The 19,369-nt window shown below is 33.0% G+C and overlaps 1 protein-coding gene across 1 annotated transcript; it reads right to left on the reverse strand.

Moving 5' to 3' along the window:
• Positions 1-3,656: 3,656 nt before the first annotated feature.
• LOC132305747 (sphingolipid delta(4)-desaturase DES1-like) lies at positions 3,657-8,344 on the reverse strand. The gene is made up of 2 exons (XM_059803217.1): positions 7,451-8,344; positions 3,657-4,686 (listed from the first exon to the last, which is right to left on the reverse strand). Exons 1-2 carry the CDS (start codon positions 7,598-7,600, stop codon positions 3,853-3,855), a joined length of 984 nt encoding a protein of 327 aa, XP_059659200.1. The 5' UTR covers positions 7,601-8,344; the 3' UTR covers positions 3,657-3,852.
• Positions 8,345-19,369: the final 11,025 nt, after the last annotated feature.

Consider the following 19,369-nt stretch of genomic DNA (forward strand, 5'->3'; position numbering starts at 1 on the left):
ATTGCTTGGTGGTGACCTCTAAACCCCAAGATCTCTCTCTCTCTCATCTTACTTACTCTTGTTACATTCAATCACTTAATTTAATTTAGTTACTCTCTAGTTTACTTAACCAACCAACCATTTGTTGATCATTCGACCTATTGACCCTAGTTGCATTTTCACATTCAAGTACGACTCCAATCCCTTGGGACGACCCCTTCTCATTCATACTATATAGTATAGGTGTTAAGCGGTTTATAATTTTAACTATGATGCCTACTTGACACTAATTTCCAAACTCAAGGTGTTGTGCATTATTTTGTGCACATCTAGGGGAGAGCATCACCAAGTACCAATAGTTATAACATAGAAAAAGGGGTTTTTGAGTAGAGCGCCTCCATCTTATCATCATCAGGCGGTGGCAGATCTGCATCATCCTTCTTAATCATAATAGCATCCCGGCAGATCTGGATCATCCCTTCTAATCATACTAGCATCACGGCCATGGTGGTATGATCTATGCAACATCTACTAACTGATACTCAAAATTTTTTATTAAATTTTAAAAACGGTAACATGCCCATATCCAATCATATTATATATATATATATATATATATATATATTTGAGCTTATGCTATTATTGTTGTCTTTGAATATTGGAAATGAAGATGATACCAGATGCCATTTAAAAGTATAGATAATTTTTCTCACTGTGACTAATAATTTTGCCTGATTTATTATATAAACATATCCAATCACATGAATTTTTTATTTTTAAATTATAAGTCACATACAAATGCAACATCTACCAATTGATACTCAGTTATTAAATTTTAAATACTATGACATGTCCATATCCATTCATATTATATATATATATATATATATATATATATATATATATATTTGAGCTTATGCTATTGTTGGCAACGGTCTTTGAATATTGGAAATGAATATCATTTAAAATTATAGAAAATTTTCTCACTCTGACTAAACTTTGCCTGATTTATTATATGAACCTATCCAATCATAGGATTTTTTTATTTATTTTTATTTTTATTTTTATTTTTAAGATTATGCTATTGAATTGTTAACAATCTTGAAGATGCCATTCACCTTTTAATTAATTATCCTGTCTAGTTTAATTTCCAAGTTAAGGTCCCATCAGTTATGCTTATTGTGTGCTCTTGGCAGATTATCCGATAAAAAAATTGGTCCAATGCTAGCCTATTGATGAACATGAACAACTTCAGTTATGACTCACTTGGCTAGCTGAAGATATGACATACTGAACAAAGGAACAACTGTTTTTAGGGTTTAGAAGCAACCTGAAATGGAATTTTAATCTTATTTTTTATAAATAAGATTAAAATAATATTTTAAACATTATAAATACCTGCACTTCACTAAGGAGTGAAGCAGAGACCATCCAATATTAAAACAAAGAAAAAGGGGTTTTATCGAGGACCAATAGTTATAACATAAATAAAGGGGTTTTGAGTAGAGCAACTCCATCTTATCATTATCAGGCGGCAGCAAATCTGGATCATCCCTCTTAATCATACTAGCATCCTGGTAGATCTGGATCATCCCTCTTAATCATACTAGCATCATGGTCATGATGGTATGATCTATGCAACATCTACTAACTGATACTCAGAATTTTTTATTAAATTTTAAACACTGTAACATACCCATATCCAATCATATTATATATATATATATATATATATATATATATATATATGAGCTTATGCTATTGTTGTCGTCTTTGAATATTGGAAATGAAGATGATACCAGATGCCATTTAAAAGTATAGATAATTTTTCTCACTGTGACTAATAATTTTGCCTGATTTATTATATAAACATATCCAATCACATGAATTTTTTATTTTTTATTTTTAGATTATGAGTCACATACAAATGCAACATCTACTAACTTCTCACTTATTAAATTTTAAATACTGTGTCATGCCCATATCCAATCATATTATATATATATATATATATATATATATATATATTTTGAGCTTATGCTATTGTTGGCAACGGTCTTTGAATATTGGAAATGAAGATCATTTAAAACTATAGAAAATTTTCTCACTGTGACTAAACTTTGTTTGATTTATTATATGAACCTATCCAATCATAGGAATAATTTTTTTTTTTATTTTTTTTTATTTTAAGATTATGTTCTTGGATTGTTAACAATCTTGAAGATGCCATTCACTTTTTAATTAATTATCCTGTCTAGTTCGATTTCTAAGTTAAGGTCCCATCAGTTATGCTTATTGTGTGCTCTTGGCAGATTATCCGATATAAAAATTGGTCTGATACTAGCCAATTGATGAACATGAACAACTTCAGTTATGAGTCACTTGGCTAGACGAGGATATGACATAATGAAGAAAGGAACAACTGTTTTTAGGGTTTAGAAGCAACCTGAAGTGGAATTTTGGTGCATTAATCAAAAAGATAAGATGACATTGTAAGTTTGATTTTTTGAGGAGTTGGAAAATGAGTGATTGAAACAGTGAGAGGAGGGAAATTTCCGAGAAACTGTGGTTGTTTGTTGGTTTTTTGTCTGATGGCATGGTACACTTCCAAAGTTTTAAATGCAGCTCAAAAAACGGGTTGGAGGTGTAGTCAAAATGGAAAGAATATAAACATCACCATGATAAAAAAATAAAATAAAATAAAATAAAAATTACAATTTGATTAAACCTTTGCCAATCAATCCCTTGTGTTGCCCAAGTCTAGGGCTTAAATTCTATCCTTGTCATGGGTTGGTACGAGTGGCGATCCTTCAATTAGAAAACCTTTTAAAAATAAAAAATAAAAATTTAGGCATTGATTCACTCAACACTTTATTTTTTCAGTCATTCCAGAAGTTAATAGTCCTACATCTCCTTAACCACAATTATTTATTTATTATTACTTATTTATTTTAGTTAGGCAAGTACGCACACATTTTACAAATTGTCTAAGAACTCAAACGTCTCACATCCCTCCATGGAATAAAGCATTTTTGCAAAATGGGAATTTCATTAACAAAAGAGTAGAAACATAAAAATACACTACCCTAACACCGGTAGTGATTTAATCTAATATATAAGAGTACCAAACTTAAAGATTGGTCATTACATCATATTTTAATTAATTCATTCTTATAATGATATGATACGAGGTTTCTTCTTCTTTTCTTTTTCCTTTTTAAAATCATTATATAAAAATATAAATTCAATAACATTCAAAATAAGGTTAGTAAAGTATATTTAACTGTGTTTTTTTTAAAAAAATTTTTATTTTTATCAAGTACATCAATAAATTCTATAAATGGACAAAAGAATACAAAAAGGACAAGGCCCAAAAAGAGGCCCAAAGCCACAAGCTCAGTCCACAGCCTTAACTAACTACTGTGATTCAAAAGCAGAAAAGCAGTTTTAGCAGTCATAATGATTGTTTTTTTTTCCTTTTTGATGGATAAATAAAATCCCTATACACGCATAGATCTTCTTCGTTTTTTATCCTTCCTCCCTTTTTCTATTTGCATCAACATGCCCTCCAATCAACATATTTTGAAATACCAAAAAAAAAAAAATTCCCTCACATAAATTAAAAATAACTATGGAGTTTAAATATTCCAGATGCTGAACACTCATCAGCAAGAGAGTTGCAAAACTCATTTCCATTCCACGTATTCCAGCAACATAAATCGGATGATTTGCCAATGAAACAAATTACTCACATAGTCACATCTCAATCTAAAACCTTAGCATATGATACTGATCTCAATATGTTACAGAAAAATGATTGTCATAAAACTGATAGGTAAAGGAAAAAGGGAAAATATTAAAATACGATGGCACCTATTCGGATTTGTTGGTGGTCTTCGTTGACAACTTTCTCTTCATCCGGCTGAAGGGCCCAACTGTCCGGTTCATAATGTACATGTAAATTACTTGGCTCCAAGAATTATGTGATTCCAAAGTCTCGTAATATTCTGGCGCAATCTTCTTCACCTCATGAAGTTTGCTCCCTGGAATCCTTGGGAAATCATGGTGCTCATTATGGTAACCTACGCTCCATGTCATAAGATTCAGGGGGCCATAGTAAGAGTATGTCTCTTGGTCTGTCTTGAAGACATAATGTTCTGAGATAAAGTGACCAGCCATTGGGTGCAACCCGCCTCCAACAAAAGTGGAAAGGATCAGGTAGGCAAATGATTTCCAGCCCCAAAAATAAACCATGGCAGCATCAAGGCCCAGCTGAATAATCAAATTGAAGAACTCCCATATGCCAGGGGGTTTGGGTTTCAAGAATAGAGGTCTGAGAGCATAGAAGAATAGTTGGAAGATTACCCAGATGGATTTCACGATAGCATTTGTCACGAGATTAGCTTCAGTGAGGCTTGGGATGTCCATGTCTATGCCATCCACTCCTTGGTAGCGATGATGCTCAAGGTGGTACTTTTGGAAGGTCACAGACATGGGAACACCAATGGGGAGATTAGCAAAAATCCCGAGCCAACGGTTGTACACAGGTGAAGAGAAGGCAAGGTTGTGACTGAGCTCATGGATGGCTAAGAAGAGGTTGTGGTTGAGAAAAGAACCAAAGAAGTAGGCCACTGCCAGTATCTTCAGCCAGCCTGCATTGTTGAGGAAAGTAGCGGTCCATAGCTGAAGCAAAACAACCACCATGATCTGCAACACCACTTTTTGAGGATATTAACAATAAATATTCCCCATGTAGTAAGTACATAATCACTCAAATTCAAATATGTTATATGGCATAATCTTATATTAGCTCAATATTCGTTGCTTTTTCAATCAGTAAAAAATCCATCACAAACAACGTGAAATCAAAGAGAGTTCCGACAAAAGTTTATCTTAAAATCACAACCCTGAGTTCAATATTTCAACAATATATGAAAATACACTTCAACCAGTACTTGATTTTCTAGTTTCTTTGGTAACCATCACATCACCTAAACCCAGCACTTCCAGCCATAAAATGCTCCATGAATGTCATCATGATTTGAACATAACTTGATTCTCTTATGTTGCTCTGGCAAAGGAATTCATCACCACCACCGTTGGTTGAAGAAATACGGAAAAAATAGCAATATCATCAAGTGAAACATTCTTTTGAAAAGCCTGTCAGAAAACTCAAATTCACCTTTCCCAAACAAGTATTCTAAAGGTAAATAAATAGTGTTTCAAATATTTTATTCAAAGCTTAATCGGTATCGTAGAAGCACCTATGCAATGCAAGAATCGCATATTCATCATATGCTACAGATTTTCATTTCCTGTAGAGAGACAACTATCCCAGTGCACTGTTTTTATTTATTTATTAATTATTACTATTATTATTTTGTGAAGAAAAATAACCTGTTCTTCAGTTTTAAGTCACTCAAGATTTGCTGTGTGTGTTTCAATCCGTTTAGATGCATATCCCTATAGCATTACATTCATGATCAAACAAGAAAATATAATAATTGTTAATGTTATCATAGAAGTACCAAAAAATGCTGCTATCAGTGCAAAGAGAAAATATAGAGAGATCAAGGCTTGCTCTATGTACTCAGAAAAGCCATTACAAGTATCAGATTAAGTATCAAATACATTAAAAACTGGAAATAATTTTATTAGGAAACGAACAAAATCAGTTATTTAAAGTCATCAGTTTCTCTTTTTCTTTTCTCAAGAGATAAGCAAGCAAAATGAATAATCAAGATACAAATTCCTTTGTGCTATGAAATCTTATAAATTATTTATTTAATTTGGTAAAAGACACGTCTTTGTTAGGTTCGATATAAACCCTTGTACGAATCTGCAAACAAAGAGCTTACTATTTAATGAGAAAAAAACTCATTAACATTATTAAAGGCCACTGCAAACACAATTATGCACAGAGTTCAATTCCGTGCGGACAAAAAAGAGACACTCAACACCCAACCCGAACTATAGAAATTCATTGCGTGTATAATAAACATATGTTGGTTGAAGATTAACATTCCCTATAATATTAGAAACCAATATTCTTGTCTCATATTTATAAAATAACATAGTTTAATGCATACACTACACACCAGGATAACTTGCAAAATGAATAAATCAGACTTGTCCCTTGGACAAACTAGAAGGCTAGCAAGTATTATGAAAAAAATCTACTTAAATATAGCTACAAACAAAAATATCAATAATAATAATAATAATAATATAGCTACAAACAAAATTATCAATAATAATAATAAGACCATCATCAATGAAATCTTAATCCAAGTAGAAAAAAAAAGAAGAAGAAGAAGAAGAAGAAGAAGAAGAAGAAGTAGAAATGGAGAATACATGATACAAATCTATCAAATTTCAACTTGAACGAGAGTGGATAAAAAGGGAAACAATACGTTTGAGTGAAAATATATTAGATAATAAAAAAACTAACAAAGAAAATATCAAGCTTAATTGAAATGAGAAATCATTTCTGGATGACAGAGACAAGTCCGCAAGGCATATAGAGAAAATTCCAATTCGTAAAAAAATTACCATCATGAAAATGGTATTCATTGCGAACACTAGATAAGGAATAGAGAGTTAATTAGATTATGAAATATTTACTCAACATAGCATTTGAGGTCAACAAATTAGGATCCATCAAAATCAAACATTTAAAACTCAATCACGGTCCTGACATATCAAAAAAAAAAAAAACTCAATCATGGTCCACTTAAATGTAAGTTATGCAACCATCAGTTTTTCTTCAACAATTCTATGAAATGGCTGATGTTGTCTACAATTTCCTTTACAAAGGTCAACAAAGTAGGATCCATCAAAATCAATCATTTAAAACTCAATCACGGTCCTGACTTATCAAAAAAAAAAAAACTCAATCACAGTCCACTTAAATGTAAGTTATGCAACCATCAGTTTTTCTTCAACAATTCTGTGAAATGGCTGATGTTGTCTACAATTGTCCCTCTCAAGATGATTGATTCCTTTACAGAGTGCTACTTGAATCACAATGAATACATTCAGTTTCCATGGGAAGTCCACACTTACACTATGCGGAACATTAAAATCCAATAGACGCATTTAGGAACCAACTAACAATTCAAAAACCCAACTTTACACAATGCCAAGAATGTTAAACCAAAATAAACGCACCCAATTCAAAGTTGATGGTAAGAAATCCAAAACCAGAACTTCTCATAGAGATTACACAAGAAAAAAAAGAGCTTATTCCATAAAATTAGCAAAAGGGTATAAATTCCCACAAGTAAATTACATAATGCATCCATTATAATCCAACATAACAATTAACCCATGATATCCAACAAAGAGACAATGTAATGAAACAGAATCATGTAAATATTGAAATTTTACGGATCTGAAAAACCATATAGAGGAACATTACTATATATACACACACTAAGCGAATAGCACATTGTGTGTATTGCATGCATACCTTGAGGAAAGCAAAGGGATCGGGGCCGAAGAGGTCTTTGATTTGAGGGTACTGAGAGAGGATCTGTCGCCTGCGAGAAGCGTGTGGCTCATCTGTGTATGACCAGAAGAAGTCCGTCGCCATTACTCCTTCTCTCTCTTCCCCTCCCATCTCTATTCTCTTTCTTCTTTCTCCTCCCGTCGCTCTTTCTCTCTTGCTCTCTCTCTCTCTACAATATTATATGGGGTAAATTGCAAAAACACCCCTGAATATTACTCTCTCTCTCTCTCAAGAAACCAACACGTGTGTATATATTGGACAAAAATTACAGCTATGAAATCTGCCAAATGAGGGTATTAATGTAATTTACTATCTACTTCATGCCACTGCGAGAACCAACTTCGCCGCCACCGCCGCACGAGACCAACCATGCCGCCATGCCCACCCCCACAACCGCTACCACCAACACTTTGTACAATCAACAACCCTCTATCTCCCTCATCCCGTCTCTGTACAGATGTGTGACAACGCGACGAATCGGTGAGACGTGGCGCTGGACGTCGCGAGAGAAAATGGCGAGGCGGCGTTGGTCGGCACAGGGAGGAAGGCGAAGGATTTAAAGAGTATGACGGCGATGGGGGACTCGATTTTGGCCTCCGTGAGGTGCTGCCGCCGCATTTTGGTTCTGGTTCTCAACGGATCGGCGCGCGTGCGTTCGACGGAGATATTGGAGGTTATGGGGTTGGAAAAGGTGGTGGTGGTGCCGTTGTTGAATGTTGGATGGGGATGTTGGTGGCGGTTATGGGGATAGTGGGAGTGGCGCCACCGCATCTGTGCTGCTGGTGGTGGTGGTGGTGGTGGTGCCGCCACGGCTGGTTCAGAGGAGAGGACATGACAGAGATGATAGCAGGTAGGTCGAGAGACGATAGGGGATTATGTTTATGAGATTACTTAAATGTCCCTATTATTAATGATGTGGCATTTTGTTGTCAGTAATCAGTAACTTGTCACAATATTATTAGTTGTTGAGAGCCTTTTTATTAAAGGGAAATTGAGTGACAACGGTGATAATTTATTTATTTGTCAATTTTTGGAAATTTTGTTTAAAACTGTATGTTTTAAAAAAATTTCATTTATGGTGCTCCATAAATAATTTTTGATTTATTTTTTAATGTTTAAAAAAAATGAACCAAACAATTATCCAAATTGAATTGACTATTAAAAAAGGAGGACAGTATTTTATTTTTACCGGCGAGTATGTGCTTGGCTACCCACAACTCTCCATTTTCCTTTTCAATTTTATAATTAAAGACGTGTGCATTTGTAGAGTATTGCACAAAATGAGTAGGCATATTGTTCAAAAAAAAAAAAAAAAATGGTTGGTCCAATACACAAGATTCAAAGAGTCTAATGGACTTAGAGCCGTTAACTTTGCATTAAAAAGTTGTTTCTAATTTTTGAATTGCAAAAAAATTTATCAGTCGAATTTAAATTGGGACATTTATTTTTTTATTTACATACCAATATCTGGTATATCCATATACCTTTATTTCATTGACGAAAATACCCAAATTGGGGGGAATTTTTGTTCAGTCATATCATCCACTCCAATCAGGTAAAAAATGAAGATTGAATCTCTAATTTTTTATTTTTTATTTTTTTAATTGGTACTCACACATATATTTCCTCTGATACATGAACTCCTGACCTCTTAAAAGGAGGTAAGAAACTGATACCGCTAGGCCACTGGCCCGTTAGCTCTAAATATCTAATTCACCAATTGAAGAATCAGCTCCCACCTCCAAAATTTTCTTTTCCACTTTATATGGTTGGTGGGACAATCCGAGACTTGGTAAGGACTCGTTTCAATCTGATGAGTCAATTCAATTTCTCAATATTTTGAATTACGTGTTTAACTAAACCAATAGATATTAATTCCAACAAATCAAAAATGTAATTTTGGTTCCAAATGCAATTAATTAATTATGTTATAAACAAGATTAAAATAATAATTTTTTTAAGATTAAAATAATATTTTAAACATTATAAATACCTACACTTCACTTAGGAGTGCTGTAGATGTGGAATATTTGGTCGACTAAAAATGTGTTATATATATTTTTTTTCCCGAGACATTAATGACATGTTTTAGATACTTTCAAACCAAGACATAGTGATTTCATAATTAGTACTCTCTCTGTTCCAAAAAGGATGTCGTACCGTGACTCATGACATCCTTTTTGGAACAGAAAGAGTATTATTATTGTTATTTTAAAAGATGAAATTCAATGCAATTTAAAATTTATTATGAACTAACTAAATAAAATTAAATTAAATTAAAAAAAAAAAAAAAACAAACAAGCAAACAAACATACTCTAATTAGATCACGGTGTACAAAATGTAATGAACTCGGACAAGTATCGGTGTAAACATGTCGAACCAACTGGTTCATTGTAAATAACATTTAACCCTTTAAAAATAGATTGAGCCATAATTTGATTGATTGAGCAAGACCATCCAATATTAAAACATAAATAAAGGGGTTTTATCGAGTACCAATAGTATAGTGTGCAAGACCATCCATTATCATAACATAGATAAAGGGGTTTTTAGGTTTTCGAGTAAAGCGCCTTCATCAAGGTTTTCATCAGCAGCGGCAGATCTGGGTTATCCCTCGTCTTCGTCAGACTAGCATCACGACATATATATATATATATATATATATATATATATATATATATATATATATATATATGATTTGATATAGGCATGTTATAGTCTGAGTATGAGTTGGTAGATGTTGCATTGTATGCAACTCAAAATCCCATAAATCATACCACCATGAAAAGGGATCGTGATGCTAGTTTGATGAAGACGAGGGATGATCCAGATCTGCATGTGTGTGTATATATATATATATATATATAGCTTATGCTAGTCTTTGAATATTGGAAATGATGATGATGCCATTTTAAAGTATAGATAATTTTTCTTACTTTGATTTATTTTATGAACATATCTAATGATAGGATTTTTTTTTTTTTTTTAGATTATGAGTCGCATATATATATATATATGATTTGATATGGGCATGTTATAATCTGAGTATGAGTTGGTAGACGTTGTATATAATATGATTTGATATAAGCATGTTATAGTCTGAGTATGAGTTGGTAAATGTTGCATTATATGCAACTCAAAATCCCATAGATCATAGCACCATGAAGAGGGATCGTGATATTAGTTTGATGAAGACGAAGGATGATCCAGATTTGCGTATATATATATATTTTGAACTTATGCTAGTCTTTGAATATTGAAAATGATAATAATGTCATTTAAAAGTATAGGTAATTTTTCTCACTATGACTAATAAATTTGTCTGATTTATTATATGAACATATCCAATCATAGGATTTTTTTTTTTTTTTTTTCGATTATGAGTCGCATATATATATAATATGATTTGATATGGGCATGTTATAATCTGAGTATGAGTTGGTAGATGTTGCATTGTATGCGACTCAAAATCCCATAGATCATACCATCATGAAGAGGGATCGTGATGCTAGTCTAATGAAGACGAGAGATGATCCAGATCTGCGTATATATATATTTTTTGAGCTTATGCTAGTCTTTAAATATTGAAAATGATGATGATGCCATTTAAAAGTATAGATAATTTTTCTTACTGTGACTAATAAATTTGTGTGATGAACATATCCAATCATATGATTATTTTTTTTTAGATTATGAGTCGCATATATATATATATATAATATGATTTGATATGAGTATGTTATAGTCTGAGTATGAGTTGGTAGATGTTACATTATATGTGACTCAAAATCCCATAAATCATACCACCATGAAGAGGGATAGTGATGCTAGTCTGATGAAGACGATGGATGATCTAGATCTGCGTGTATATATATATATATATATATATATTTTGAACTTATGCTAGTCTTTAAATATTGGAAATGATGATGATGCCATTTAAAAGTTTAAATAATTTTTCTCACTGTGATTAATAAATTTGTCTGATTTATTATATGAACATATCCAATCATAAGATTTTATTTTTTTTTAGATTATAAGTCGCATATATATATAATATGATTTGATATGGGCATGTTATAGTTTGAGTATGAGTTGGTAGATGCTGCATTGTATGCGACTCAAAATCTCATAGATCATACCACCATGAAGAGGGATTGTGATCTAGTCTGATGAAGACGAGGGATGATCCAGATCTGCGTATATATATTTTTGAGCTTATGTTAGTCTTTGAATATTGGAAATGATGATGATGCCATTTAAAAATACAGATAATTTTTCTCACTGTGACTAATAAATTTGTGTGATTTATTATATGAAAATATCCAATCATAGGACTTTTTTTTAATTTTTAGATTATGAGTCGCACACAAATGCAACATCTGTGACATGCCCATATCCAATCACATTATATATATATATATATATATTGAGCTTATGCTATTATTGCCAACTGTCTTTGAATATTGGTAATGAAGATCATTTAAAACTATATAAAATTTTCTCACTGTGTTTATTATATGAACATATCCAATCATAGGAATTTTTTTTAAAAGATTATGCTATTGGATTGTTAATAGTCTTGAAAGCCATTCACCCTTTAATTAATTATCCTGTCTAGTTCGATTTCCAAGTTAAGGTCTGTGGCAGCAGATTATCCGACATACAAATTGGTTCGATGAGGGGTTTGTTTCCTCAATGGTAGATCAAGGCCGCACAAGTGAGCAAAATAATAATTCAATATTATAAATACTCCATAATAGAATAGTTTATATTATTTTAATTTTATTTTTAGGCACATGCTGGATCATTGCACCCATCAAACAAGCCGAATCAATGTATAACCTTCAGAACAAGCTGAGGGATCAAGATATGGAGCTATTCAGTTTCCAGGAGCCTGTTGATTTGATTTACGAGATGTTCCCACCCTTCGATTCCAGAAGAATAATACTCAGATCACCAAACGGGAGTATGTGCGATTATCCCAACCTTACATTTGAAGAATCAGCTCCCACCTCCAAAATTTTCTTTTCCACTTTTTATGGCGGGTGGGACAATCCGAGACTTGGTAAGGACTCGTTTCAATCTGATGAATCAATTCAATTTCTCAATGTTTTGAGTTACTTATTTAACTACTCTAGTAGATATTAATTCCAACAAATCAATAATGTAATTCTGGTTCTAAATGCAATTAATTAATTATGTTATAAACAAGATTAAAACAATATTTTAAACATTATAAATACATATACTTCACTTAGGAGTGTTGTAGATGTCGAATACTTGGTCGACTAAAAATGTGTTATATATATTTTTTTCTCCGAGACATTTATGACACGTTTTAGATACTTTCAAACCAAGATATAGTGATTTTATAATTAGTACTCTCTCTGTCCCAAAAAGGATGTCGTACCGTAACTCATGACATCCTTTTTGGAACGGAAAGAGTATTATTATTGTTATTTTAAAAGATGAGGTTCAATGCAATTTAAAATTTATTATGAACTAACTAAATAAAATAAAATAAAATAAAAAACAAACATACTCTAATTAGATCACGGTGTACAAAGTGTAACAAACTCGAACAAGTATTGATGTAACATGTCAAACCAACTGGTTCATTGTAAATGACACTTGACCTTTTAAAAATAGGTTGAGCCATAATTTGATTGATTGAGAAAGACCATCCAATATTAAAACATAGATAAAGGGGTTTTTAGGTTTTCGAGTAAAGCGTCTTAATTAAGGTTTTCATTAGCAGCGGCAGATCTGGATCATCCCTCGTCTTCATCAGACTAGCATCACGATATATATATATATATAAAATATGATTTGATATGGGCATGTCGTAGTCTAAGTATGAGTTGGTAGATGTTGCATTATATGCGACTCAAAATCTAATAAATCATACCACCATGAAGAGGGATCGTGATGCTAGTCTGATAAAGACGAGGGATGATCCAGATCTGCGTATATATATATATATATATATATATATATATATATATATATATATATATATATATATTGAGCTTATGCTAGTCTTTCAATATTGAAAATGATGATGATGCCATTTTAAAGTATAGATAATTTTTCTCACTGTAACTAATAAATTTGTTTGATTTATTATATGAACATATCAATCATAGGATTTTTTTTTTTTTTTTTTTTTTAAGATTATGAGTCGCATATATATATAATATGATTTGATATGGGCATGTTATAGTTTGAGTATGAGTTGGTAGATTTTATATATAATATGATTTGATATGAGCATGTTATAGTCTGAGAATGAGTTGGTAGATGTTGCATTGTATGTGACTCAAAATCCAATATATCATACCACCATGAAGAGGGATCGTGATGCTAGTCTGAGGAAGACGAGAGATGATCCAGATCTGCGTATGTATATATATATATATATATATTGAGCTTATGCTAGGTTTTGAATATTGGAAATGATGATGATGGCATTTAAAAGTATAGATAATTTTTCTCACTGTGACTAATAAATTTGTTTGATTTATTATCTGAACATATCAAATCATATGATTTTATTTATTTATTTAGATTATGAGTCGCATATATATATAATATGATTTGATATGGGCATGTTATAGTCTGAGTATGAGTTGGTAGATGTTGCATTGTACGCAACTCAAAATCCCATAAATCATACCACCATGAAGAGGATCGTGATGTTAGTCTGATGAAGACGTGGGATGATCCAGATCTGCATATATATATATATATATATATATATATATATATATTGAGCTTATGCTAGTCTTTGAATATTGAAAATGATGATGATGTCATTTAAAAGTATAAATAATTTTTCTCACCATGACTAATAAATTTGTCTGATTTATTATATGAACATATCCAATCATAGAATTTTTTTTATTTAGATTATGAGTCACATATATATATAATATGCTTTGATATGGGCATATTATAGTCTGAGTATGAGTTGGTAGATGTTGTATTGTATGCGACTCAAAATCCCATAGATCATACCACCATGAAGAGGGATCATGATGTTAGTTTGATGAAGACGAGGGATGATCCAGATCTACGTATATATATATATATATATATATATATATATATTTTGAGCTTATGCCAGTCTTTGAATATCGGAAATGATGATGATGCCATTTTAAAATATAGATTTTTTTTCTCACTGTGACTAATAAATTTGTCTGATTTATTATATGAACGTATCCAATCATAGGATTTTTTTTTTTAGATTATGAGTCGCATACAAATGCAACATCTGTGACATGCCCATATCCAATCATATTATATATATATATATATATATATAGAGCTTGTGCTATTGTTGTCGACTGTCTTTGAATATTGGAAATGAAGATCATTTAAAACTGTGTTTATTATATGAACATATCCAATCACATGATTTATTTATTTATTTATTTTTCAGATTATGCTATTGAATTGTTAACAGTCTTGAAGGCCATTCACCTTTTAATTAATTATCCTGTCTCGTTCGATTTCCAAGTTAAGGTCCCTGGCAAATTATCTGACGTACCAATTGGTTCGATGAGGGGTTTGTTTCCCCGGTGGTAAATCAAGGCCGCACAAGTGAGCAAAATAATAATTCAATATTATAAATACTCCATAATAGAATAGTTTATATTATTTTAATTTTATTTTTAGGCACATGCTGGATCATTGCACCCATCAAACAAGCCGAATCAATGTATAACATTCCGAACAAGCTGAGGGATCAAGATATGGAGCTATTCAGTATCCAGGAGCCTGTTGATTTGATCTATGAGATGTTCCACCCTCCGATTCTAGAAGAAGAATACTCAGATCACCAAACGGGAGTATGAGCGGTCATCCCAACCTTACATTTGAGTACTTATGTGAGTACGGGGTGCATCGTAAAAGAGATTATATGGATTACCCCTCATTCGGAGTGGAGGGGGAACCAAAAGTAATTGCCAATGTAAGATATTTTTAAAATGATAATTTTATCTATAATAATTAATTGTGTATTTTCTAATATTATTATGCTATAATCTAATTTATTTATATATAGGTAGCAAAGCTCGTCATCAGGGATTGGTTGGAGATAAAAGAAATTGGACTATGTCTAATATAATACAATTATTGGATTATTACCCCTGGTAGGCTCACTCAATGACACAGCCTATAACTGCAAGAACATTGTCAGAGTCCCATTCTATAACTATAGGAATGTAAGTGATGTATATTATTTGTTGAGAAACAAGGAGAGGGATAATGATATGTTTTTGGAATTAATGGTATATAATGAAATAGGTTCTCTATAAAATTGTTATGTTGGTTGACAGGAAGGGCCCATTGAGAGCCTACTACCGCGCTTACTCCAACCCCAACCCTGAACCGCAGACACGTAAGTCATGAATAATATTTGTTAATTTGAGGGATCAATTATATATATATTTTTAGTTTGTTTTGGGATTTTTTTTCATAGAATATATTTGAAGGTGAAAGATTTGATGGTGAAGGAGGTATATTACAAATATGTGCAAATGTTTCAGCCCCGACTACCGCGCTTGCTCCAGCCCTGACTACCGTAGCAAAGCTCGTCATCAGGGATTGATTTGATGCTTAACTTTTGAAGTTATATTTTGTATACCATGTGTGTATGGTACTTTTGAAGATTATGTAATTTCCTTGATGTGTAAAGACGTTAAGTAATCACTTTTGACATTTTAAGCATGTATGTAATGAGGCCAAGCATGTCTATTTTTGTACTTAGACATTTTTGGTAACAAAGTTTTGTTTCAAATCTCTTTTAATCAAATTTTGAGGTTTGAGAAGTTAAAATCTTGTAAATGAAGTGTATGAGGCCATGGGCCATTGTTTTATATTCATTTACTCATATCAAAGTTGTTGACATGTTCACATTCTCAAAACTCATGAAAAATCAGTTTTACACATCCATTTTGAATTAAAGTATCATGGGATTCAAAGTTGAGGTAGTACCTTAACACCTTAGGCTCATAGCAAGTTCAACAGCAGGTTTTCGAGGTGTTTCGGTTGACCGAAACTCCATTTCGGTCCACCGATGTCAAATGGTTTTGCATTTGAACAGTAATATCACATTCCAGTAGCCAAATCAACTGTTCAAAGCTCATTTCGGTCGACCGAACCCTTATTTCGGTCTACCAAAATGATTTGCATCTTTTCTTCATGATTTCAGGTCTCAGCATCTCCATTTCGGTAGTCCGAAACTTCATTTTGGTCGACCGAAATAGCTAGAACCCAAGCCTTACTTCTGTTGAGTTTCAGCACTGAACTTCTTTGTTTCTAATCCAAATGGGGTGATTCTTGAGCCTAAACTCAAGAATTTTGAGTCAGCTTTCTAATGATACCAATACCATTCTCAAATTCCAAACATAGTGGGAGTTATGTATATTTTAGTGAAGTAGTGTCAGTTTTCACTTCAACCGGGACGAGGCATTTTGTGGGATTCTTAGCCAATGTTCACGGAACCTTTTCGAATGTTTCAAAATGATTAGATTAGGTTGTATTCACCTTGTTTGATATGTTTTGAGTCAAGTTTCTCTCTTTTATTGTGAATTGACCTTTTTGCCCTTTTGATAGCAAATTTTATCATTTTTGACCCTTACTACCGTTTTTGCTTTCTTTAAGTTCCGTGATCTCATGGGGGATCACATTGGTGTCTTGGGAGTGACTCTTATCTCTTAAGACCTTGGTTTATCATTTGCTTCCGCATTTCGGATCCGTTATTGGATCAACTTTCGGTTCATCACTGACGCACCAAGTTGAAAAACTTGAGCCGTCACATTTTTGGATTCACAAGTTGATGTGGATGAAGAGCTTTTTCTGTTATAGAGCCGGTGGCACGAAGCCTCTTTTTCTTCTTATCTTAGTGGGCCCTGGCAGCTATTATACTTGGACAATGGTAGTTGGGTCGCTCTTGACCCATTAATGGATTTCCTTATTCTTGTCTTTCATTTTATAAAAGACTCTTTTATCGTGGTCTTGATCCTTCTATTTCTTATGATACACCTTTCATTTCAAGGAGGTATTCTTCTTATCCTTACTTTTTGTTAGCAGGTTTCGATAGAAAACTTCTTTTCCGCCTCAAGTGGATCAACAACTGCTCGTCAGCCAGTCCCTAACGAGGTCTTCCGCTTGGGTTTGGTAAAAGTCAGGAACTACCGGCAAAGTATGGAATATCCTTGAACAACTGTATCTACTTTCTTTTCTAGCTTTCTTGATTAAGATAAGTCCTAACTTGGAAAGAAAACCAACAATGCTAGTTATGTCTTAGGCTTTTCCTCAATTTTGTGGGGAAGTCGGCATTTCAACTAGTCCCTAATCTTTCGACCAAAGCTACCCTCGAAGCTAGGGAAATGTCGGTGCGCTTCGGATAATGACCAGCAACAGCAAAAGACATCATCAAGAGAGTGTTGCATTCAAAGATTATTCTTCTTTTCCTCAAATCATTAGTGAATTCAGGGCTTTTCACGGAAATGTGCACTATTTCCCATGTTATTCTTATAACTCTAAATGAACCCCATTTGCTCTTTCTTCCTTTAGTTTTATTTCAACAAGGAATCGTTTCCTGGCTTGACAACTGACAGGGAAAGTTGTGTTAGATAGGTCACTTGCTGAGGCATTCCTATAGTCAGACGGGGAAATAAGTTCATATAAGATTCTGCTCTAGCCATGTCACTCTAGCATTCTAGGTTCACAGCTTGGTTCCACCTTTAATACCCATTATAAGAGCTTCTATTCCCATTCTCGTTCAGCTTGGTCTATATTGACCTATTTCTATCTTGTACTATAAGGTACATTATCCCAGAAGCTTATAGCCAATATCTAGTCTCATTTCAATCAACTCATGATTGTTACGTCTTTTAGTTAGACTAAGTTCTTTACTTCTTAGCTTGCATTTAGGTCATTAATCAGAAGAGAAAATGTACTTATTGGAATTTATGAAAAATAATGAATTATGTTAATCTTGTTATTTATATATATAAGGTTTTTTTTTTTTTTTTTTTTTTTTTTTTTTTTTTTTTTTTTTTTTTTTTTCCAGATATTTGACGATGAAGGATTTGATGGTAAAGGTGCTAGACTACAGATATGTGCACCTGTTCCATCCCCGACTACCGCGCCTGCTCCAGCCCCGACTACCGGCCTTGCTCTAGCACGTAGACCTCCTGGACACACGGTTCTCGTAATTGGCTATGCGATAGATGACATGTTGGGACCATATTTCTTGATACAAAAATCGTGGGAGGAAAACTGGGGATTCAGCGGATATGGTGTGGTTCCGTGGGCCGGTTTGGGGCCGACTTTCTATTCTACTGTAGGATCCCATCTGGTGTAGCCTTACGGGATCAACTGATATTACCACGTCGACTCACACATGAATGACTTTAATAGATTTAGTCTATAATATTAAGTCAAACTCAGTGTGTAATAAGTACTTTATATTACTTGGAATGTGTTGGAAAATGTGGTTGAATTGGTTATGATAGTGGGTGGTGCACTTTTGGTTGAAACTTTTGGTTTGTTTATATAAATTACAATTTTCATAAATTGGTCAAAATGACCTTGAATTGACATGACATAGCAATAGGAAATGCAGTAGGTCAAAATGACATTGGCCAGATATGTTCTTACATAACAACAGTAGGTCTAAGTTGATATATAAAATTACATTTCCTAAGTTGAGGAAATCAAATAGCTAGGTTGCAATTGTGCCCACAACACATTGAAATTCAATTAGCAATACCTGTAGCAACTTACCAATCATTCTTCGTGCAATGCAAGGAGTGAATTAGCTTGAAGAAGCTGAAACCAATGAGAAACTTGAGGGAAGACAC

The sequence above is a fragment of the Cornus florida genome, unplaced genomic scaffold, assembly GCF_030987335.1.
Source record: "Cornus florida cultivar Cherokee Brave unplaced genomic scaffold, ASM3098733v1 CherokeeBrave_3.0.0_Hap2_Chr01, whole genome shotgun sequence".
Classification (NCBI taxonomy): domain Eukaryota; kingdom Viridiplantae; phylum Streptophyta; class Magnoliopsida; order Cornales; family Cornaceae; genus Cornus; species Cornus florida.